Below are 24863 nucleotides of genomic sequence, written 5' to 3'. Positions count from 1 at the left end.
GCATATAAATAGGCATACAAAGTAACTTTTACTCAAGTATCAAATGTTGAAGTTTAGTACAAATGTGAAGCACTTTACATCAATATTTTACTTTATCAAAGTAAAATCAATATTTCTACTCCAATAAATATTGAGAAGCAAATATTTTAACTTACAACTTATTTTATAAATTATTATTATCCATTAAAAATATTGCTGCTTTGCCCGTGAAGACACAAAAAATTCAAGTAAAAATATCTGACATGTATAATCATGCAAAATTATCAGTATTATTTACATATTTCAGCTTCTTATAGGTCCTGCACCTGGTTTTACTATCATTTCGTGATAACTGCTTTTCCCGATAATTCTCAAGTGTCTTTAGTTAGGAAACATGTTCAGAACTGCGCTCTTCATTAATAGTATTTTATCCGTAATCCTTCTTCCTTAACCCATGAGTTCTTTTTGAAATGAGAATGCGCAATAACTTTTCATTGGGTGTGTTCTGTGGCACAGCGTTACGGTCATTACGGTAATGATCCATTCTCCTGTTTTCCCGTTTTTCCCTGTGGCCGTATTGAGTGGAAAACGGAGTCTGCCTGCTGCCTGCCTGCCTGGGAATTTGCTTAAGCACATCAGCGGCCACTGCCATGGCTGAACGCCGCGCCTTCGCCCAAAAAATTAGCAGGTAAAGACTTAACATACCGCAACGTGCTCGCAAAATGCCCACCGAGGACTTCCATGTAGGTCGCCCTCAGACCAATGCTGAGGGAACCCTATGAAGGAGGCCCAGCCGCCAGCGCAGCCTTGCTGCTCTGAGCTAGCCGCTTGTTAGCTGTAACGGCAAAGATGCTCAGACCCACCCAGACAGACAGCGACACTGCTAGCTGCTACTGTCCTTTACTAGTGAATACTAACAAAGGGGTGATATCATATTTATGTATGTGTCCGGGGTGGAGAGGAAACATGTTTTCAATAATTATAATTACCGAAATGAACGTAGCTACTGTAAATTGATAACCGTTAATTTTGGACAAGTAGCTATCTCGCTTACATTAGCTAACGATGGGCTGCTAGGTACTACTGGCACTGGGAGAGATGTGCCTGAACTTTGTTATGTTTGAAGATTGACCTGAAACGAGACTACACATTTATTACTTGGAACAAAAGCCTCCCTCCGCTGATATCAAATACTGATATTATAATCTCTTCCCCGCCCCTCAGACAGATCAAAGTAATCTCTTTAACAAAGGGCTTTGTGCAAGCTGTCAAATGCCATCTTCCCAGTCAGTGTTCAGATAGCTGTACAGTACAGATCAACAGAGACGTGTTTAATCACTGTTATTGCTGATCAATTAATGTGCGAACAGTGAAGGCGTTTTACAAATTGTTGAGCAAGTATATGCATGCGCGGCTGCTGGTTGACCTGTTCTCTGTGTGGTGCTGTTAGATGAGATAAGAATTTACATCTCTCTGGAGAGCGTTTCACTATGATCCACAGTGAAGGGAAAGATGATTACATAAGACCACAGACATGCTCCTGAGTGTTGTCTATTTTAAAATCGATAATCTATTTGAAGCAAGTGTGTTTTCATTATTGAACTGTAGTAAGTTCACTATCATTTTGACATTTTCCCGTAGAAGTTGTTTATGTCCCGACTGAAAGAATATGAATCTACCATATATTAAATTTCCATCGTATTATTGGGACTTGACATTATTATTAAATTACTGATCAGGTGATTCTGAGATGCCTTTTGGATGGCATGCACATGAGCATACAGAGTAATTAATATAAGATAGTATTTATTAAGTCACAGCCCTCATTAAGAAAACTGTGGCATTTAATAACATTTTTCTGGCTCAGTTTAAGTAGACAAAATAGATTTGTTGTTGGATTTGGCTGCTTTATATTGCAGTTGTGATATTATATCTGTAGTATGGGCATGACAGGCCTCAATAAAAGCTGAAATGGTTCCCTGTTAATCTTCTCGCAGCCTGTTGGAATGCTTTTTACCATGCTGAAATTATTCACCTAACAAAGGACAAGAGTTCTCTGCTGAACTTGTTTAGCTACACTATTTCTTTTTAATTAAAGCTATTATCACATATTTTTTTGGCCTTTTGAAAGGGTACAGTGAAGAGTGACAGGAAAGCAGAGGTAGAGAGAGAGGAGAAGACAGGCGGCAAAGGCTTGCCACTCTCAGCCACGGGCATATGGTCGCCTGCTCATCCCAGTGAGCTAAACTGGCGCCCACTATCACATATTTTAAGTCAAATTTCCTCCTACTCAGAAAGCACAGTCCTGTCTCAGGATTGTTAAACTATGATTCTTCTTTTGCTTCCACTTTCTATTTTGCGCCTGGGAAGAGAAGTTGTTGCTTTTACTGTCTTTGTCAGATATCCTGTTTGCTTAATCAAGTTATTCCTCTGTGCAGTGACCAGTGCTAAGTAAAGGTCTGGCAAGAGGGCTCGGGGAGCAGTGTGGAATGTGTTTGTCAGTGCAGCCTTGTGCTTTTTCTCCAGCTGTGACAGCACAGCTCTGCAGAGACCTCCTGATCTCTCCCACAGAACATAATCTTGTTCATCTTAAGCTGGAAAGTTGGGTCATGCTGCTTTTGTTTTGCTTTCCTGCTTAAAATGATAACTGTGACATTTTGTTTGTAATCTGGTCTGATGCTCATGTATTAAAGGAGTGGAGATGATCATAGCCGATTTAGAAAATCGGAAAGGGATGTGACTTTTGTAATGATCTCACAGACTCAATCACAAGTGATCTGTCTTCACAATTGCTGTGATTATGAGCCAGAGTCTAAAGTCATCTTCAGGCTAGTCGTTATGATACAGCTTTTAGAATGAGAGTGGAGAGAAACAGACACATTAGAGAGTTTGTTGCTTATGAGGAAAAATATTACAAAAAAACCCCCATCATAACCATGGACACTCTGCATTAGCAGTGTAAGATAACCTTGGCCCTTTAGTTTGCAACTTTTTTCCTTGGTTTTAATTTGTGTCTCTTTGGGCCTCTTGCTGCATTGTTTTTCTGTTCAAGGCAAAAATCTTTAAGTGGTTTTGGTGGTTGCTGTGATTTAAAGGACCTTCGAATGTGCGTGGCTGCAGCCACAGTTGAAGACTGAGAGTTTTGTGCTGACCACTGAGGTAAAGGGATTTTTTTTTAAATTAATTATTTTCTGCTGTGTATTGGTGTAATACATGATGCTGTCTGAGCTAACATAGTGAAGCTCAGCAGAGACAGAAAGAGAGTTAAAATACAAAAAATGTGATCCTCTGTGTTTGTTAGTTTTACATATCCCAGTGAGTTGCTTGAAATAGCAACTGCATTTAGGTAGTTAGTTGGACATAGGCAAAATCCTTCACCATGCCTTTTTTAAATCTTTTAATGTATCTTATGAGATAACCCAAATGATTCAATAAAAAAGCCTACATTTTTAGCTTCTCAAGGAATTTAAAATAAATCAATATGCCATTATTGCAATCATGCAGTTTTTTTATTTTTATTTTTTCACCAATATGTCAACATTAAAGGCATTAATAAATATAACTTTGACTTTGTCAGTACTCTATATCATTGACTGAGACAAATGTCATACTGGATACTGTAGTTAATCTTGTGTTACATAGCTGATATAGTGGTACCAGTGTTGTTAGTGTAAATTTTGATATACTGGAGGCAGAGCGAAGTATGTTTTCCACATAAACATGATTGGTGCTAGAATTGCATTATAAAATTGAGAAAAAAATTATGCAATCGTATTACCTAATGTTGTATAGGGGAAATAATATTTTGTGATACATCCAGCCCTCTTTATTGCACTTGGACCGCGTGGGACATTTTTTTTAATGTAGAACACTGACTGTACCAGGGACAGTCACATACCATACATTACTGGAAAGGTCTCACTGTACAATAAACCTTTGTTGGTGTTTCTGGGACAGTCCCAGCAAAAACCTCTGAAAGGATATAAATACATTCACCACATAGTGTCATATTTGAGATTACTACTTATAATACTTCTGTGGTTGTAGCGCTGTATTTTCCCAGTGCAACCACTGTTGTTCACAGTTTTGGATGAATCAGAGCTTGCACTGTGAAATCACATGAGTTCAGATGTAGCTTCTGTCATTCATTTTGGCATTATTTTGCACATTGTTTTTTTAATTTATGGGTTATTCCACTAAATCTACAATGGCACCACTATTGCAGAACAATATTTGTATACAAGAATCCATTTCATATGTTCAAATGTTCGAGAATATGAAAAACATATTCATGCTTTGTTATATGACTAGTAGTTATATCACTGTCCTTGGATATTTTTTTTTATTCTTAAGCTGTATACATAGTTGAAGCTATTCGGTTGTGGCACATCACTTTGAAATTGCCAGCTGGTTGCTTGTGGACATTGCAGGGTTCGGTTGCCCAGGTGACCTTCTAATGTATTTAGTAGCAGGTCATATGTCAATCAGCTGTATTTTTCACTCTCATTAGGAGTCTCTTCAGTTGCTTGCCTGAAAGTTTATCGCAGGTCTTTCCCACTTCATGCTGCTAGCAGATATTTTGCTTGAAGTTACCAAATATCATTCGCTTTCTGTAATCTCTGGCTGTCACGTTGCTGTGAATTGCTTGCAGTGTGTATTCAGCTTTACACAGACACATTTCCATCACTGGTTTGTTCTGTTGTTCTGTTTTAATCACACCAATACTGGGATCTGTCATTCATGGCTGCTTAACAATATTAATCATTAGATATCATTAGATATTTCAGCTTAGCCTTACAAGTTGAATCTCGTCCTTACTGTGAGAAAAATACTGGGATGGTCTTAATGTGATTCTAAATACTAATAAGCCTGCAATATCTACTTAATGGATATCTGGAGAGACTTCTTGCATCAGCTGAATTATTTCTTGTCCTCTCTCTATCTGTCACTCCTCTGTTTGCAGGACTGTGGCAGCAGAGGTTAGGAAACAGATAGCTGGACAGTATGGAGGCTCCCCACAGCTCTTCAAAAACCTCAACGTCGGAACAACAACAAGTAACACAGTGAGTAGTCTGAAAGGCCACTGATCATTCATTGTGTTTACATGTAAACAGTTAGTAGTTGCTTTTCTTCAAATGAGATGTTTTCTCTAATTGGGGTCAGGGGTGTTTTGTGTTGGGTTTTTGGTGTATGTGAAAAGCTGCACAACTGTCTAGCAGAGTGCCATGAGGGATAATTATTGATTGTCCTGTTCACCACATTGTGCCTTTTTACACAGACATTTGAAGGTGTTGGTGCAGCACCATCATTATTATCCCTTTCTGTTTTGTATTGTTATTGTTCTGGCTTTGAGCTTTGAGCTTTGAGCTTTGAGCGTGACCTAATCGTTGATTGTAAAAAAGATTAGCAGGTAAGGCATGATAGTATTACAATGATATTACTGGTGTATAAACTGTTGTGCCTTCAATTCCACAACAAGGTCATGTTATCTAAAATCAAATGCTGTAGGCAGTATCATGCTACCTTTATTTGGCTCAGCATCTGTAAAAAAAGGCTCATGTTTGTTAAAGGAGTAGTGTCAGTTGACCCTGAGTACTCCTGAGCCCAAACACCAACACATGGTCCCACCTTCACTACTTAATTAGGTTACAGTTGGTCTCTAATTAAAACTGTGAAAGATATTTGTGTTCAAATTCCTCAAGAGAAAGAAAAACAAACATGCATGCACACACCCACACACAGACAAACACAGACACGCACAGACAGACCCTTAAAATGAAGCTGCTAAAACAGATTCTCCCTGGGTTCCACTTGTAGAAGCAGGCAAAGGCTGCGTCCACACTAGCACATTTTCATTTCAGAATGTTTCAAAAGGATCTTCATCCACATTAAGATGCTGAAAAGCATATGACACCACTTTTCAAATAAAATGTTAACATAGAAGCAGAGGACTGGTTACTTAGCTATAAAAAATATTATGGTGGAAGAACAGCACTAACAGAAAGACCAGCGAGTTTTTTTGTTTGTTTGTTTGTTTTTGCTAGGACGAATGGCAAGTTGCAAACTCAGAATTAATAAGCATAACAGCTTCTAGCTTAGACAACAAGGTTAGCAACACCTGTGCAAATCAGAGAAGCAGACAAAGTGACTTATAATTAGCATGTAAAGTAATTCTAGACTTGATTATATTATCAGAAATTTCAAACTGAAATGGGGTTGGAAGCCCTTTCAGGCAAGATTTCTGTTCTAAGGGCCCTGAATGGTATAGAGATGCGGGCACTAGAAAGAATCCCAAGTAGAGGATGCAGCCATAGGTTTTATTCACATATATAGTAATTGGCTTGTTTTGCGTTGCTTTGCAGTTAACTGTAGGTCTGGTTGCATATCTTGTATATTTTTATCACTCCTTTGTATGTCCATCAGCAGCTCCTACAGGTTGTTGCTTTTCATCGCCACAAGTTACAAAATGAATTTCATTGACATACACAGTGTGTAGTTACCACATTACTGCTTGTATCCTCCCCTGTGTCAGCGCAGTAAGACCCATGATGTCATTAGCCTGTGATAATCTGGCTGCTTATATCAGCTTTGAGGACATTCTCAAATCCCGCATGGATCTTTCTTACAATTAATTTCTTTGATTATGAAATTAACAATGATCTGAAATCTAAAACAGTTCCCCTAACAGAATTGACATAAATCACCTCATATTTTATCTATTTTTGCAGAACATGGTGCACTATAATAGAGTGACAAATAACACCAGCTCTCCCTTTTTTCTCAGTAACTGCATTTGTAAAGCATTTGCTGAAAAGTAGAGACGACTTTATTAAGACATTTGTAAACAAAGAAAAAAAAAGTAGCAGAGCTGTACTTGCGTGTATACCCTTAACAGCTAATTAACTTCTCCCATCCCTCTGATTTTCTCCCTGTCACACTTTCTCATCGCCCACCAGGTTCCGCTCACGGAGGCGGTGGAGCCGGTGGATTTTGAGGAGTACCTTATCACTCACCCTCCCATCGTTGAGTCAGGTCCCCTGAGAGATCTGATTGAGTTTCCCCCAGATGACATTGAGGTCATCTACACACCAAGGGAGTGTCGCACAGTTGTACAAGCTGTCCCTGAAGATGGGTAAGGCTGCCGTGGATGAAAGATGTGGATGTGTTCTTTGTTGTTTTTTTCTTTTCTTTTCTTCATTTAATTGCATCTGGAATTTAATGTGTTGATCTAGAGACACTAGTAATTGTTTGTAATGCAAATAATTTGTGTTAAATGTACAAACAAATGAGCTATAAAAGATTGTAATATATAGTGGAGATTAATGGAGATAATTTAGATAAATAAATAAAGTTGAGAGCACATATTTCAAATTAATGTGAAATCGCAGGTTTTAATGAGGAATAGTGATCTTGGTTCCATATTTCATTTTCCAAAAACAATTATCATTTACTCAGCAGCAATATATTTACATGTCAAGGCATTGTCCTTAAATCATTTGCTACATTTGTATGAGGCCGCGTTATCTTACTATATCTTACTAAATATAGAAAAATAAGCTTACCTACAATTTAATAGAGGTGCAAAAATTAAGAATGGAAGTCAAATGCCTTTATATTAGATGTGTATGTAAACTGTTTGGTTACTAAGTTAATGAGCACCTTGGAATCCTTCAAGCTATGTGGGCTTAATGTCTTTACTTAATGTAGTGCTGGCTCTTAATATTTCAGAAGAGATGGCAGAAGCATTACAAGTTTGCTTCAGCGTGTGATATACCAGAAAGATGTATTTATTTCAACACATTTAATGGTCTGCTATCCATATCAGTAAGCCTGCATTTAGAGTCTGACGCTGCTGTTAAAATAATGTTTGTCTGGTTGATTACGTCTGTCTGGCTGCAGGGACACTGATCCTCATGTTAGAGACTGTGTCAGATCCTACACAGAAGACTGGGCAGTTGTCAATAGAAAGTAAGGCTTCACCATGTGAAAATATTCTTAAAATACAGATTATAATCCTGAAATAATATTAGTAAATGAATTAAAGTGTTCTAAGTAATGGCTTGTTCCTTCAGATATCATAAGCTTGGTACTGGCTTTAATCCCAACACTCTGGACAAGCAGAAGGAGCGCCAGAAAGGCCTCCCCAAACAGGTGTTTGAAGCTGATGAGATGCCAGACAGCAGCAGTTACCAGGATGACCAGGTATCCTTTTTTTCCATTAGGAAAATAATTAACCTGAATGATGTGTCTTAATTTCAGATTGAGACTATCAAGATACAGGTTTAAAACAGTCCCATAGTGTATATGCTAGTTTGCCATTGATAGATGTTTTGAGTTTTGCGTCGGTTGTATTGCAGGATGACTTGAAGCGACGGTCAATGTCTATCGATGACACTCCGAGGGGTAGCTGGGCCTGTAGCATTTTTGACTTGAAGAATTCCCTCCCCGATGCCCTGCTTCCTCACCTCCTCGACCGTGCCCCCAATGAGGAGATTGACCGGCATAACGAAGACCAGCGCAAGGCCAACCGCCACCGTGAACTCTTTGCTCTGCACCCCGCCCTCGATGAGGTACAGTAAGCACCTTTACATATCCTTAAAACCTTTTCTGCTAGTCTCCATTAAAATTATAGTTTAAACAGTTTTACATAACTGATAAAATTATTGTGCAATTCAGTCTTTTCATCTAAAACTGGCTTCAGGTTGGCAATTGTCTCATTTTTCACCCCACACATTTGTGTGAACGTGTAGGAGGAGCCCGTTGAGCGCCACTGTGTGCCTGAAGTACCCAAAGAACACTTTGGACAGAGGCTACTTGTCAAGTGCTTGTCCTTGAAGTAAGTGGTAGATGGCCTTTTTCAGAAAAGAAAAAAACCGCCATGTAGCTCTTTTATTTAACTGCTGCTTTCTGCTGATCCACTCCTTTTTCTTTCCACCTTGAAGGTTTGAGATCGAAATTGAACCCATATTTGCTAGTTTGGCCTTATATGATGTCAAGGAAAAGAAAAAGGTAAGCTGTTATGCTTTCCTCAGTGCCTCCTCAGCTCTGAGTTGTTGGGTCACTTCTGCAAACCGTTAAAATCGTTGGGAGGCCAAACGAATTTGATGAGTGGGCTATTAAATTTTATGTTGTGGGCCTGTTATGTTTTTGGGAATGCCGTTAAATCATACTCTGGAACTATGTATCTATCTGAACAAGCCCACCTAGTGCTGCTTCTTTCTTTTCCCTTTTAGCTAACAAACACTAGAGGGTAGCAGATGCCTTGATAAGTAGATCTCTCATATATAATGCCCTTCACGGCTCCATAAACTTCTCTGGTGGCTTATTCATCACTGAGATATTAACATGTTTGCCAGCCTCCACGAGCAAGAAGCCATGCTCCAGTAATAGAGTCATCAGAAATTACAATTAAATAATAATAGTTGTGATAGCGTAGTGCTATGATTACATTTAACATGTGTTTTGGTCAAATAATAATTATCCGTGTGTCTGTTTCATGTGTCCTTCAGATATCAGAAAATTTTTTCTTTGACCTAAACTCTGAGCAGACAAAAGCGATGCTGCGTCCTCACATTCAGACAGCAGCCATCTCCACGCTGGCTCGCTCTGCCATATTCTCCATCACCTACCCCTCCCAGGATGTCTTCCTAGTCATCAAGGTGAAACAGTCATGCTAGAATTTCATCTCTCTTGTCAACTTTTGTTTTGTAAATATGTAAAAGAGTAATAATAGCGTGTTTCCCTGAATGTGAGATATCCGTGATTATGCAATGCCGTTAGCATAAGGGTGCTTGAGGCTTTATGTTTCTCTTACAGAAATGTCTTTCAATAAATTACCAGTAAAAACTTGACTTATTGTCCCTCTTTGATAGCACCAGAATACATTACATCAACCAAAACAAACACCGGACAGTTTTTCATTGCAGTGTTTGACTTGGTATGAAAGATAAAGCTTAATTGAAGAAACCTGCTATCCTTTCACAATTTGACACCCATCTTCTGACCTGTTTCACTGCACGTGAGTGTAGTTACTGAAAGCTGTGTTTGCTTTGTCAACAGCTGGAAAAAGTACTGCAGCAGGGTGATATTGGAGAGTGCGCAGAGCCCTATATGGTCTTCAAAGAGTCAGACGCTGCCAAGGTACAATGAGAGTGAATTAGATGATGAATACCACGAAAGCTCTGTCTCAGATGGATTTCAGTTATATGTGATGTTATAATAAATGTATTTATTCATTACTGTTTCTGCAACTGCTAGTACTCATTTAAAAATACATTCCTTTTCATGGTCATCTCCTAATTTTACTACCAATATGTTGCAGTGAACAAACATTAAAACAAAAAGAATTCTGACTCATTGTTAATGTACCACAGACCCTGTATTTACATTAACATTTTTTATAGAACAAGGAAAAGCTGGAGAAGCTTCGCAGCCAGTCAGAGCAGTTCTGCCAGCGTCTGGGGCGCTACCGAATGCCCTTTGCGTGGACCGCCATCCATCTAATGAACATTGTTAACAGTGCCGGCAGCCTGGAGAGAGATACAGAGCTGGAGATGAGCCTCTCAGGTCTAACCATCTTCTTTTAATGCAAGCTTTCTAACTGTAATTGTAGACGTTGACCATGTATCTCAGAATGATATCAAAAGTTCCAGTAAGTAGGAAAAAAAACATAGCAGCGCTTTTTATGCCCACTTTCAGTGTCACACATGGTCTAGTTGAAGAGACCATAACAGACATGGCAGTCATGCATTAGGTGCATGGACATTTCAGTAAATTGGCGTGATTTAGAAACAAACACGGCAACATCATATTGATCCCTGCTGTGTTATTTTTACTGTGACCCTTGCTGTTTGACTACCCTTTGACCTTAGAGGTTATCTTTGATGCTGACTGGTGGCGGCAGCCTTCTGTTGCTATGGCAGATTAGAAGCAATGCCTGCATGTTCAGAGTGAAAAATAAATGTAGGGTTTAAAATGTTGAGTTTGTTTTTGTTGTATCTTTTTAGAGAGGAAAGGCTCATGGTCTGAACGGAGGAACTCGAGCATTATGGGAAGGCGTTCTCTGGAGAGAACCACAAGTGGAGATGAATCATGTAGCCTGACAGGTTTTAGACCTGCAACACTTACCATCACCAACTTCTTTAAACAGGTCCATGTGAATGCGCTTGCTCACATAATAATAGATTATTATTATTAGATTACTTTTCCTTCGCTTTGTCATTTTCTCATGGTTTGTTGTGCTGCATGTGATTTTAGGAGGGAGACAGACTTAGTGATGAGGATTTGTACAAGTTCTTAGCTGATATGAGAAGACCGTCTTCAGTGCTGAGGAGACTCAGACCTATCACAGGTACTTGGAAATAATGCTTTCCTTTGATTGTCCTGATTTGAAATCTGAAAACGATTCTCTTTGCTCTTTTTTTAACACTCCTTTCCCCTTCCTCTGACTACTCACACACTCCCCACAGCCCAGTTGAAGCTGGACATTTCTCCAGCTCCAGAGAACCCCCACTACTGCTTGACCCCTGATCTCCTGCAGGTTAAGCCTTACCCAGACAGCAGGGTGCGTCCCACCAGGGAGATCCTTGAGTTTCCTGCCAGGGATGTCTATGTGCCGAACACCATATACAGGTACAGAAAAAAACACCTGTAGTCATTGAATAACGTCTGAATGGTAGTTTATTTGTTTGTTTGAGATCGAGATTACACAAAAAATGCTAAGCACAATTTCATTAAATCTGAAAAGGGAAGTTACCCATTACATTTTGGTATGGATGTGAATCATTCACCCATCCATTTTTGTCCACTCATTCAGGTTGCATTGGGGCTGGAAATATTCTAACATAATATCTAAGTAGAAATGTTCTTTCTTGGCTTATTTTCTCAGCAAAGGAAGGACTTAAATTAAAAAAAAAGATGTTATCTCAGGCTTTGTGATGATATTATTTTATTTCTTTATTTTTGGCTTAATAATGTTTGCCTTATATCTGTCAGTGTTTATAGGTCATGTCTATCAGTATGCTATATACTGGGGAAACATGATCTTTGCACATTTCTAAGTGAACTATGGCTATTTTTGTCAAGGCCTCATGGAGAGATGTTAAAGCATTACTAACTCATAATGGATTTTGGGGGCCAGTGCAAAAAAACAGATTTTTTTACAAATTATGTATTGTTCATTAAAAAAGGCAAAATAATAGGGTCATTATTCATATAAGTCATATTCACTTTCCAGCAGTGTAATTCAAACTGGCTAGCAACTTAACATGTAAATACTACTTCACTCTTTAGCTCACTGGTTAAAAAATGTATTTTATTGATGGATGTGTTTATTGAGACCCGCGGTGTCTACAAGGCTGTGAGTCAACTCGCAGTTAAAAAGTTATGTTTTTATTTTAATACATTTTCTGATTTTCCTCAATCTTGGCCTCTGACACTTGCCCTTTATTCAGTAATAATTTTAAAGGCCAAAACTAACACTGAAATTAATCAAAAATGAAGTAAAACTTAACATTTTCAAACAATAAAAACTGAACTGAAACAAGAAATTACAATCTGGAAACTAACTGAAGCTAAAGTAAATTAAAAACAAAAAAGGTTTTTTAAGGGTTAAAATAAAAACTAGTTTATTTGTGTTCCTGTGCAGTACAAACTATGTGAGGAGTATTTGGAAAATTATGCCTGCCATTTTTTTTCTGTTTTGGGTTTTGTCCAGAACATTTTATGTTAGCATACAATGTTGTACTGCTAAAAACGTCAAGGGATTACATAAAGTATGAATTTACTATTGTTACATGAGTCTATATCAGTAAAGATTTTCAGTTTGTTCTTTTTTTTTCTTTGAGCAGCATATTTTGATAGACCGATATTAGGTGATTACATCCAGACAGGTGCTGACAGGGCCTGACTGTCTTCAGATGTAATTGGCCTGTGAGTGATAGTTAGCAGAACTGAGTTAAGTGGATTTGTTTACAGTGATTTTCTGGGATCACAGTTTTTCCTTCTTTTTTTTCTTTTTTTTTTTACAGTGGTTTTATTCCTTAGATCTCATTTTCATTTCTGTGTCAACCTTTTAACATGTCCTCTTTATTTATTCAAGACAAAATTAAACAAAGAAATAGTACCATAGTTTTGTTTTGTTTTTATACAGGTGGATTTATTTTTGGCCTCATAAATGTGATTTTTAGCACACAAAGCTGCTTCTCACAGTGATGTGTTAGTATAAGAACCTTTACAGTACAGTTGGTTATGTTGTAATAATGAACAAAAGTCAATATGACTCAATAATGTAGGAAATACACAGAAATTATAATTTTCTAGCGGTACCTGCATAAATCATATCATATCATAGTTTAAATACAGAATAAAAAAAATATAAAAGAATAACAAAAAGAAAAATCAGTGCGCTGTCTAAAGCTTTCTATCCCCAATGTGTTCTACTGAATTTGACTGGTTACAGTTACGCTGTAGCCAATTTGTAGTGGACTTTTTTCAGAAGCAGGAGATGATCTTTTTACCTTCACTTACATAACTTGCATGCTTTATGTAATAATCTGTTGGTATTTGTCCCTTTAGCCACTTTGAACATGTAGTTCTTTCAAACACACTTTAAAATACCTTGTTTTGTTGTTGTCATAAATGTATCCCAGTTCACCTTAGTGGTTGTTAAGCAGTGTGGGTTTCAAAATTGTAGTCTATTCTCAGAAACCTCATTTGCTGTTATACGACTGCAATGTATTTCTTTGCAATCAATTCTGAATTAGCTTGCTGATGTGGATCAATATGTCTGTTTTGCAAGCGGTGACAGATGTTGCATAATGACAGTTCTACTTACTGTCCTTGTCGGATCAGACACAGTAGGTTAACAACCTGTGTGCCACGTTGCAACAGGTCAGCATTTGCTGACTTCTGACATTTTTTTGGTCTGCTATCTGGTGGTCAGCACTAGCCAATGACAGAATAATGTTAGGGAGGAATCTGCTCAATGTTGTGGGTGAATTAAGACTGGACATATGGAAGGCCTGTGTTATGTCACTTCCCCCTCCTATTGAACTTTTTGGATGTCCGTGTATTGGAAAAAAAAGCCAATAGTATTATATAGTGTGTGGACAGGGGGCTCAGATGGAGATATCAGCAGTTGAAGCTTGTCGAATGGAGATTTTGGTCATCTTGAGTGAGTACGAGGACCCTGTGGTTGGCCTCCAGTGAATGCCCTTCCTCCTCATCAAGCGCCCCTTTGGTCTCAGCCACACATGCCTAGCATTAAGGTTGGTTTCACCGCAAGCATTGAGCCACCAGCCACCTGCCAGGGAGTCAAGATAGGAAATTATATCAGCATATATTGGTCTTAGCTATGTGATTTTTGTCTTGTTTAGAAAAAAATGTCTCCATCAGAGATAATTATTTATTTTATTGCTATGGTGGAGAAACATTCCAAGATACTGTGACTTGTGATTGTACCTGTGGAGCTGCGTGCACAGTTGGAGTTCTGGTTGCTGTCTGTGTTTCTGTCTTTCGTGGCAAATTTCATGCCGGTGCAGTTGGCCATGGTATCAGGCAGGTCACCTGAGAAATGGCTGACATGAAGACTATAGTCCTTGGAGGGACCTTCCAGTGAGAAGCGGTATTCAACCCAGTGTTTTTCCTCCTTCCAGTCCTCTAAATCAACGCGAAGGATGTAAACACCCTCCTGTGTAATGCTGTGGATCTTTTTTAAGCCCAGCCAGAAGTCCTCTGTGTGACAAATCAAATTTATTTTGTTTATTTGTAGGAAAAAAAATCTCAGAAACTCTGAAGTCTCAGTTCATCTTATAATGGATTGAAAATTGTAATTAACTTTCAGCAGACTTTGGGTCAACCAGGTATTAAAAGCATGCTGTTAGTAGCATGTGGGTTGTAATCGTTAGGCAGGTAGCTGTGAAAGAAGGTTGCAACTCATCTTTTGCGGATGAAGAGCCTTTTTGTTGTAAATGGATTATGAGTGCTTGTCTGAGCATACCAAGTGCTGTAGGGAAGGCTGCCAAACTGGCTGTGTGCTCGGATAATACAGGAAGTCGTTCAGGGCCGATATTTGACAATTATTGTTTCCTGTGACCAAGGCTATAGGGAGCACTTACAAATGCTCCTGCAACCAAGACACTGCTGACACAATAGATTTTCTACTTTAATAGAAAATATTTAGGAACTGTTCTGATCAATTGATTATGGCTTTTTCTTTATATTGTGTCAGCCCTTATTGTTTTCTGCTACTTTCAGTATATATTTTTTTCCTGAATATGCCATGACATTCTTGAAAAATTTATGTTTATTACGAGTAAAGACTGTCATTTAAAAAAAATTTAAACTATAAAGTGTACTCACTTTCCAGGTCTCCAAAACCTTTTTCGTACTTTTCCCATGTCTGATCAAAATCCACCGAACCATCAACCCTGCGCTGGATGACTGTTGAACCCCCTTCTGTAAAAGAACAAAGAAATATTTCAGGAAATGTAAAAGTTTTGTCATAAATAATGTGAGTAGGTTATCAACTTTTTTTCTTTTCTTTTTTTTTTGCTCTTTCCTCAATCATTGTAGAAATATGCACAAATGCCATTGTGTTATCTAAAAAATGTCAGTGCTTGTGAATGCAGAAATGGTATTTGGACGCCTTTGATGAGAACTCGAGATTGCTTACCCACCTGAACTCATTTCACAGAAAACGCTGAATGGCTCTGATTGGTTTGGTTTGATAACGTAGACACCGCTATTTGTTTCTCCTTTGTTAAACACCTCAGTGCAGTCCACGGGAAAATCTTAAAAAAAAAAAAAAAACAGTGTAGAAAAGCCAAATGAATTCCTTTACTCTACTTTTATTTAAGTAAGTTTGGCATTTTGAAAAATATTTGAGCTACTGATAGTGTATATTAAGTAATTACCACTTGTTTCCAGGCCAGTTGAGTTTCCTTTCAGATATTCAAACATATTGAGAGTTTCGTAGTCTGAGTCCATTAGTTTATCAGCTGTATCTTGAAAACTCTCATAGCTGAGCTGCAGGAGATGCAAGTGAGTCACTCATTTTAAATAGTTTTATATATAGTTTAAACAGAATGTTCATTGGTAATGTAACAAATTAGATTATCAGAGATTTCAGATATTTTCCCTGTAAAGGCAAAATATAATGATTTCTTGTACAAGTACCTTTTCCTCCAGGTTTTTAATCTTTATTTTCTGGTAGTCCAGCTGATCATGTTGCTCCTTCACAGCTTTCAGAAGATTGGCAATTGTTTTATCTTGAGCTTCAATCACTTCCTAAAAAAATATAATACTTTGAGTCTCATGTGTTGATGTGAAAGTTTTTCAGATGAAATGTAAAACACAGCTTATCTGCTCCTTATTCAGTGAGCTTATCTTGAATGACTTATGTTGTAAAGTTTTAGCTGCTGAAGCATCTTACCTTGAGAGATGTGATTTCACTAAGCTGATCAGAAGGGACCATGCTCTGCGACAAGCCCTTCAGTCTTTCTTCAAGGTTCCCCACCTTGCTCTGCAGTTGTGTGCGCTCCTGTAAGATGTTGTTGATCTTCGAGTTGATTTCCAGTGACAAATTCTTGATCTCCTCATTGTTGGCCTTCAAAAAGCTAGTTGTCTTTTTGAGCTCTTCTTCTTCCTCTTTAATCTCCGATGTGACGACTGAGAGCTGGTAAAAAGAGCGGTCAAAAATATTGAGCTTTTGGAAGATGTCGTTGATCTGTGCCTTGGTCTTGTGGACGAACTCTCGTAAACTCTGGCCTAACTGGAGGAGGCCGTTTGCTAGTAGGCGAACATCGTCCAGCATGGCAAAGCGAGACCTGGGCTCGGGTTGGATCGGCGCTATGGTGGAAGCCTGGGAAGACAGGGTCGGGTGTTCTTGTCTACCCGAGGCTTCCAGGGGGGCAGCAACGGTTGAACTGGCTAGCACCAGCAACAGGAAAAATACCTTCATGATGATTTTGCTATTCCAGTCCTAGAACCCTGCTTCAGCTGTACTCGTGTTCTCCTCTACACTCTTCTCTCCGCTGCTAAGCTAGACTTCTTTGCTGCTAAAGCAATATGAGAATGGCGGGCTGCCTCGTGTTATATACTGCCCTCTCAGTAAAGGAGGGGGGATTAGCTGATCATTAATCCCTACTATGTTTTTAGCTATGTACCCCACCTCCTCCCAAATCCCCCTTGACCCCTCCCTCTTCTGAACAAACAAATCACAGCAGTGTGCAAACGACATGTGTCCCCCCCCCCCCCCCCCCCCCCCACACACACACACACACTCACACTCACACTCACATACTAACCATTTAACCCCAATCCCCCTCTCCATACCACACCCTGCCCTGCTCTCCAGCAATTTAGCTGATCAGCAGAAAGCCAACAATGGCCACTGCTGTTTTGATGGATCGTCAGCCTGATCAATCTCAAACCTTATAACCCTGCACTCACTGGGCTCTGATTGATAATGCTGTGTGTAATTAATGCTCCTGGGTTTGATTTAGCATCCTGCTGAATCAGCCTCACACCAGACACCCTCTCTCTCTCTCTCTCCCTCCCTCTCTCTCTCTTCTTCCTCTTTTTGTCTGGAGATGGGATTGAGTCTGTCATCTGTGCCAGGTTTGAGCTCCTGGGCATGAATGATGTCAGAGAGTTTGGATATTATGTACTCATCATCACAGTTTTATTGCTCACTAATTTTTTTCCCGTCAGATATGTCATGGTGTGTTTTTGTGTGTGTGTGTGTGTGTGTGTTTGTGTTTCTTTAATAACAGACAAACAGACACAAAATGGGAAATGCTGAGTTTTCTGATTAGCTTGCAGCTTCTAAGGAATCATTCCTGTGCACTGGGATCACTCGTAAAAAAAACAAAAAAACAACAGTTTTATAGGCTTGCAGTGGAAGCGAAATATGCTGACCTTCAACTGCGGTGGATGGTGGAACTAATCAGTAAAAATGTTTTGGTGTAATATTTAACTGCAATATAAATGTTGTAATTTTGTCATAGTAACACATTGCTGTATTTAAAAAAAAATAAAGCAAATAGTTTAACGCTTGAAATTGTCCATAAAAACATACGTTTTTAGTTTTGTTTCTTCATTTTCTTAATTAGCGTTAGCTTAAACTGTTAAATTTACAGTTACTATGCATTAAAATACCACACAGTCGTTATAATGAGCTTGCTAGTAATTTGTGGTTTTAAGGATTTAGTACCTCAGGTTGGAGTGATTACTGGTCTTTTATATGAAAAAGGGAGGAAATAATCTTGGTAAGGAAAAGAAGGACTGAGTATATGGGCCAGAAATTTAGTTTATTGGCATAGAGTTCCTAACAATATTTAGCTCTCTAGCCTCCATTCCAGTACAGTGATTATTGTTTTGGCTAACTTGAAGATACTTGAGAGTTAACATGTAACCTCCCATGCTGGAGTTCATCATTTAACTGACACATTAACGACACATTCCTTGAATTTTTGTGTTGATAGTCAGCAGACTTATAGCCAGACAGGCATCCATAAAGTTGTTTCACTTCTTTCTCGTACTGCATCTATTTGATAACTTGTTGGAATGTCCAAAGATGCCTATTATTGTGGCTCAGGCAGATCTCAAACATGTTGGATTAATGTTTGGATATCAGTGACATCTGATTTCAAATTCTCACTCAAGGCATGTAGAAACATATTTTCATGTCCTTGAACATCTCACTATATGTTGGCTTGTGGGTAGGAAAACCACTCTTCTGTACTGGTTAATTAGCAGGTTGGGACATTTGTGATTAAGTGGAAATTGTCTCCATGTAAAGCATTTAAAGAAATTCACTTTTCAATGTTCATACACAGAAAAAGAAATTAAAATGAGTCTAAAAAAGTAACTGTGAAATTTTACCTTAACAAGTCTAGAACAATTATTTCACTGTATGATTTTACTACATTATTAGTCTTGAAGAATATACGAAAAATCCTTCAGAACATTGTCTGACAAAGGTAATGTTTTGGACTTGTGGAGTGTAATCTACCTCTACCAGGTCACATAGATCAAGAAGCACTTAAGAATCCTACTAAATTAATAATTCAGTTTTTAATACTCTATAATTACTCGTACTGGGAAATTTTTCCAATGACATCTAATCTGTTTATTAGAAAGCTAACGTTTTATTTAGAGCTGATAAACAGTGCCAGTTTTCCCTTATGGAGCCCCTCATCTCAAAATAGTAACTGTGCCTAAGTGCCATCTACATTGTAAAGTTTGCTTTCACATGTGTACTTATTAACTGAAGTTGAATCGGATGAGGTGAAGTGACCAATCAGGAATGCTTCCATTTGTGCTTTTATGGGTATTTCAGCTCTGCCACAGTAGTGTCATGTTGGGGTCTATTTCAGTTCAAGTTCAACAGCCTGCTTCAGAACAGCCATGACAATTACTAGGACATGCTAGATGGATGTTAACAGAGGAAGAGATGGATTAGATTTTTAATCATTAGACAAAGATTCCCACGATTCCTTGTCACTTGTGGTTCCAGCTGCGGTCTCTGCGGGGTTATCCCCCACAGAATCGACTACGTCATTGCGGTTTGTCAGCTGATCCCAGGTTACTTTACACTTCCTATTCTGGGGCTTCCTTCTCCTTCCCAGCAGTTCAGTAACAAGTGTACCACACACATTTTGGCAACAATGAATGGGATTGTGAAGTAAAACGAGAGACTGACCAGGTGCCTTTTATCTCATGTATATGAATTAATTGCAAAAAACGTCCAGTGTAAACCAAAGTAGTCTGGCTTATAGGGAGACTTACTTCACATGGAAGCAATTCTTGTGAAGTGGCAGTTGATAAAATTGGAAAAATAACATTTCAAATTGGAAAATTTTCCCCAGGGCCCTCAGCCGTTTATTCTCCACACATTATTCTGGTTTCCTTCTTTGCACCAAATTACTGAAGATAATGCCAAGCTCTCAGACCCCTTCTTAAAATATTAGAAATCATTGCAGATAGTTAATATCCTTTTGTAGTGATTTATGCAGTTCCCATTCCCCTCTTATCTAACCCATTCTGAAAAGTAAAGTCTATTTGCAATGGTTGCCTTTCATGGTTCCTGATAGGCCAAGCCTCCCATAAGTACCAGTCAGAATAGGTTTAGCTGCTGTGGGAGCCTTGCCCCTTTTAATTGATCAGTTCGTGGAAACTGATGTAACAGTGGTAGGGTAAGTAGGTCAAGCACTTTCCGAGACACTTGGTTATTAGAGTAAAAGGTCATTAATCCTCTTTACGTAGTCAAATGATATGGCCCTCGTTTTGGATTATTTTTCAGATCTGTATTTGAAAATGTGCTACGCAGTATTATAAAATTTACTGAGGTGTATTAAAGTTACCACTTTATAATAGTTTACCTTGTGACGATGAGTAACACTGCTGCTTCCTAGATGTATTTTAAGACCTGGAAAATGTAAACAAAATGAGTCTGTCTGTTAAACCTCTCAGTTGCAAAAAGATTTTAATATAAAGGTAAATTCCTCTCAGGTTTATGTTATGCTTCTTTACTGTTTTATTCCTGTCTTTTAATTCCAGTGTGGTTGAATCTCTGATGTGCATTTTTTTCCCCTCTTTCTGTCTGTGCACTTGAATGTATATTTTTCAGAAATCTGCTATATGTGAACCCTCAGAGTCTGAACTTTGCCAACCGCCAAGGCTCCGCCCGCAACATCACCGTGAAAGTGCAATTTATGAACGGAGAAGATCCAAGCAATGCAATGCCGGTACACAATGATTTTCCAGAACATGAAGATTTTTGTTTTTGAATCTTAGTCAAGCTATAAATGTAATATCTGTCAGGTGTTTTAGTGTCTTGGCAACTTTTATTACGCAGTTGGTAATAATTAAAAGATACATTTCTGGTCATCTGATTTATTGTAAAACTGTTGTTTATTCCTCAGGTAATATTTGGGAAGTCAAGTTGTGCTGATTTCTACAAAGAGGCCTACACTGCAGTGGTGTACCACAACAGGTCTGTTTTGGTTGAAATGAGCTACATAGTGTGCTGTTCCAAAAGCATCATCAAAAATCAACTCTACTCATAAAAATCAGGAAAAAGGATGTTAACCTTGATGTGTATCGAAATTAGAGAAAAACATACCCTAAAAGACAAAACACAAGCAGATCAGGTAAAACATCCTCATTGTTTTGAGGACAAAAATCAAGCATTTAGGAGACAAAAACCCCTCACTGCAAACCAAGGAATATCTAGAATAACATGTATTATTTACCAAAGTTGTAAAGATATTTTCTTAATTTGCATGTTTTTTGTTCTTTTATATACTTTACACTGTTCAAAGTCACAACAGAAATGCATCCATCCATTTTCTAAATCACTAAACCAAATCAATGACACAAAGGGTGGGAGGAGCCTATCCTAGCTGACACTGGGGAAAAACGGTTGACGTTCACATTCACATCTATAGCCAATTTAGAACCACCACTTAATCTAACATGCAGAAGGCAGCCAGAGTACCTGGAGAGAGCCCACTCAGAAACAGGGGGAACATGCAAGTTCCTCACAGAAAGGCACCAGGTTGCTTTCAGTTGTAGACGCAGAGCCTTCTTGCTGTGAGGTGACGGTCCTAATCACTGCACCAGCATGCCGGCCTACAAAGGCCAGAAATTTAAAAGGTGGGGGAAAAATCACTACGCTTGCCCTACATTCAGTGCTATTTTTTAGAAATGGGTGAAGTTCATTGTTAGATGGTTTCAACTGGTGTTCATTTTAATAACTAGTAAATTGTTGACAGTGCCTTTGCTGTCATTTATAACTCTCTCAGTGATAGTAGCACTTTGACTAGGAATTTGCTGCAAAAGAAGAAATGTCAATACACTTTGCATTTCGCTTAGAACTAGCACAAAATATTTTACCATGTATATCTCTAAAAAATAAGAAATGCCATAAGAAAGAACTGCTTTCTCCATCTTGTATTTGCTTTTTGTTTTAATGTAGGTTGCCCTGCCAATAACCTACAATCATTTCCAATAAAAGTTTCTCCAGCCGCTGTTTTTGCTCCAGTATTTTTCCTTTTCTGGTCCAGAACCAAACTGTTTCTTCCCATGAGAAATCAGTTGCCTTCTATGACCCTTTTAAGCAGTTTTGGTTGTTTCCATCCTTGAGGCTATCTTAGTAGATCTGTTGATGGGCTTACTATAGTTGTGGTTGTTTGTTTCTGAAAGTTTCCTCCTGAGGGACTTGTAAGAATTCAGCTGAAGTGAATAATAACGTGTTTATATAATTTCTTTGTTTTTAGATCACTTGAACCCCTGCTTTGCTTGAGACAAATATTCCCAAGTTAAAAATTGAGGGTGGAAATGGAATATGTTTAGGTCAATTGATATAAATATTTGTAATTGTGGGGGTGAAAATGGAGCACGTAAGCCTGTTAAGCCAATTTATAAAACAAGAGGCCTAATGTATTCAATATTCTTTGCAATTAGTTCTCTAAAAGCCTTCTGGGAAAGCATTGAGAAAAGTCTTTGCATATTTCTGACTGACATGTTCTCCCTTCAGTAACATATACTGGTCACCGGTATTGAAGAGGTGCTAACCAGTGAGCAGGCAGTCGGTAGAACAGCGCGCTTGCACATTTGATACAGCTAAGAAACTCTTCTCCTCTTCTCTATGCCTAAGTTGTGCTTATACAGTGTGTTCAGACAGTGGAAGATCTATAGTTATACTGGCTGTAGCTGGAACCATCAGCCAAGTGAAGCAACATCGAGATAGCGGCCTGAACTGTACGATATGCCTACACAGTTTAATCGATTGACTGCAAGCCACTCAAAAGAGATTTGTCCTCAATTATCTGACTCTAAAATGATCAGTTTGTGATACTCATGAAATTGTTTTTTTTTAATTTTTTATTAATTGATGTAGATCTCCCGACTTTCATGACGAGATTAAGATCAAACTGCCCGCCTCTCTGTCAGACCACCACCACATTCTTTTCACCTTTTACCATGTCAGCTGCCAGCAGAAGCAGAACACACCACTGGAGACCCCTGTGGGATACACGGTAGGTAAAATCATGTGATAATGCATGTGTGTATAATTTCAAATTTGAGCTCTGTTCTTTCATAGCTGTGAATTTAGACATGCCCACTTCAAACCCCATTTGCAAAAAGACACTGTGGGGAAAAAAGAAATGAAAGAAATTTAACTGAAAATAGCACATGTGCAACATATGAAAGGGTAAAAAAAAGATTCATTTATTTAGAGACATGTTTAACAGCCTAAAAATCTATTTCAAAACAGTCACTCACATTCTCCTAGTGAATTTAGAAGATGTATGTGTATTGTTTATCATTTATCTCCCTCTTTTTTGTGTGCAGTGGATTCCAATGTTGCAGAACGGGCGTCTGAGAACGGGACACTTCTGTCTGCCCGTGTCTCTGGAAAAACCACCACAGTCCTACTCTGTTCTCTCCCCAGATGTAAGATGCATTTTTTAAGCTTATATTGAATGAAACAAGCATAATGCAGAGAGATGAGCTAAAGGAAAACTTCTGATGTTTGTGTATTAAATATAACTAGTGTGCTATATATGGGATTCCCAGGATGCACTTCTGAAATTATTATTATATAATACTGCATTATCACAAGCCTATCAGATAACCTGGCCCTCCCCTTTCATTGTTTCTCTCTGTTATGTAAGTGCCACTCGGATTTATTCTCCCATTATTGTACCTTCAGGTCCCTCTCCCGGGCATGAAGTGGGTAGACAACCATCGAGGAGTATTCAATGTAGAAGTGGTTGCTGTTTCAACCATCCACACACAGGTAATAGTACTCAGCACAGCAGCTTCACAGTAGCTGCAGTAGTTTTGTGAATTTTTCAGATTCATTAGTTAACTATGTCCTAGAAAGTAAAACCTTACAATGCCAACATAACCTGTTATTTGGAAATAAAGATGGACAGATTTATTATTGTAATATGACTCAAAATATTTCATCCATCCATCCATCCATCCATCCTCATCCGCTTTATCCGAAGTCGGGTCGCGGGGGCAGCAGCCTAAGCAGAGAAGCCCAGACCTCCCTCTCCCCAGCCACCTCCTCCAGCTCATCCGGGGAACACCAAAGGCGTTCCCAGGCCAGCCGAGAGATATAATCTCTCCAGCGCGTCCTGGGTCTGCCCGGGGCCTCCTCCCGGTGGGACATGCCCGAACACCTCACCCAGGAGGCGCCCAGGGGCATCCTTGTCAGATGCCCGAACCACCTCAACTGGCTCCTTTCGATGTGGAGGAGCAGCGGCTCTACTCTGAGCCCCTCCCGGATGGCCGAACTTCTCACCCTATCTCTAAGGGAGAGGCCAGCCACCCTTCGGAGGAAGCTCATTTCTGCCGCTTGTATCCGCGATCTCGTTCTTTCGGTCACTACCCACAGCTCGTGGCCATAGGTGAGGGTCGGGACGTAGATCGACCGGTAAATTGAGAGCTTCGCTTTTACACTCAGCTCCCTCTTCACCACGACGGACGGACCGGTGCAGCGTCCGCATCACTGCAGCCGCAGCACCAATCCGTCTGTCGATCTCCGGCTCCTTCTCCCATCACTCGCGAACAAGACCCCGAGATACTTGAACTCCTCCACTAGGGCAGGAACTCATCCCGACCCGGAGTGGGCACTCCACCCTTTTCGGCTGAGAACCATGGCCTCAGATTTGGAGGTGCTGATCCTCATTCCTGCTGCTTCACACTCGGCTGCGAACCGTTCCAGTGCGAGCTGGAGGCCCCCACCGATGAAGCCATCAGAACCACATCATCCGCAAAAGCAGAGATGAGATTCTGAGGCCACCGAAGTGGAAGCCCTCCGCCACTTGGCTGCGCCTAGAAATCCTGTCCATAAAAATTATGAA

At 39.2% G+C, this 24863-nt stretch overlaps 2 protein-coding genes across 19 annotated transcripts in view; one reads left to right on the top strand and one right to left on the bottom strand.

The window, feature by feature from the left end:
• The first annotated feature begins 510 nt into the window (after positions 1 to 510).
• The window catches only part of dock7 (dedicator of cytokinesis 7), a 48216-nt gene continuing 23863 nt past the window's right edge, over positions 511 to 24863 (top strand). For 13 of the 17 annotated variants that reach the window (XM_031760208.2, XM_039601276.1, XM_031760206.2 and 10 more), the window contains exons 1-19: positions 511 to 667; positions 4943 to 5042; positions 6936 to 7111; positions 7879 to 7947; positions 8052 to 8181; positions 8337 to 8549; positions 8730 to 8815; positions 8922 to 8988; positions 9489 to 9638; positions 10039 to 10119; positions 10383 to 10545; positions 10986 to 11128; positions 11236 to 11329; positions 11448 to 11610; positions 20612 to 20729; positions 20907 to 20977; positions 22886 to 23024; positions 23341 to 23442; positions 23702 to 23788. In XM_031760208.2, coding sequence (XP_031616068.1) covers positions 630 to 667; positions 4943 to 5042; positions 6936 to 7111; positions 7879 to 7947; positions 8052 to 8181; positions 8337 to 8549; positions 8730 to 8815; positions 8922 to 8988; positions 9489 to 9638; positions 10039 to 10119; positions 10383 to 10545; positions 10986 to 11128; positions 11236 to 11329; positions 11448 to 11610; positions 20612 to 20729; positions 20907 to 20977; positions 22886 to 23024; positions 23341 to 23442; positions 23702 to 23788 — 2190 coding nt within the window. In that variant the 5' untranslated portion in view covers positions 511 to 629. The remainder of the gene's footprint in view (positions 668 to 4942; positions 5043 to 6935; positions 7112 to 7878; positions 7948 to 8051; positions 8182 to 8336; positions 8550 to 8729; positions 8816 to 8921; positions 8989 to 9488; positions 9639 to 10038; positions 10120 to 10382; positions 10546 to 10985; positions 11129 to 11235; positions 11330 to 11447; positions 11611 to 20611; positions 20730 to 20906; positions 20978 to 22885; positions 23025 to 23340; positions 23443 to 23701; positions 23789 to 24863) is intronic. The other 4 variants (XM_039601281.1, XM_031760202.2, XM_031760200.2 and 1 more) reach the window with 1 other exon arrangement.
• Positions 13044 to 17054, bottom strand: angptl3 (angiopoietin-like 3). 2 transcript variants are annotated; one of them, XM_031760209.2, is made up of 7 exons: positions 16412 to 17054; positions 16156 to 16266; positions 15894 to 16005; positions 15657 to 15770; positions 15340 to 15435; positions 14440 to 14712; positions 13044 to 14281 (listed from the first exon to the last, which is right to left on the bottom strand). In XM_031760209.2, the coding sequence occupies exons 1-7, from the start codon at positions 16937 to 16939 to the stop codon at positions 14097 to 14099; spliced, it is 1419 nt and encodes a 472-aa protein (XP_031616069.1). In that variant the 5' UTR covers positions 16940 to 17054; the 3' UTR covers positions 13044 to 14096. The 2 variants fall into 2 exon arrangements, with proteins under 2 accessions (XP_031616069.1, XP_039457216.1); XM_039601282.1 differs by having other exon boundaries at positions 15340 to 15432.

This window comes from Oreochromis aureus, linkage group 17, assembly GCF_013358895.1.
Source record: "Oreochromis aureus strain Israel breed Guangdong linkage group 17, ZZ_aureus, whole genome shotgun sequence".
Lineage (NCBI taxonomy): Eukaryota > Metazoa > Chordata > Actinopteri > Cichliformes > Cichlidae > Oreochromis > Oreochromis aureus.
The sequence above is the reverse complement of the archived record's forward strand: the minus strand, read 5'-3'. Positions and strand labels throughout refer to the sequence as shown.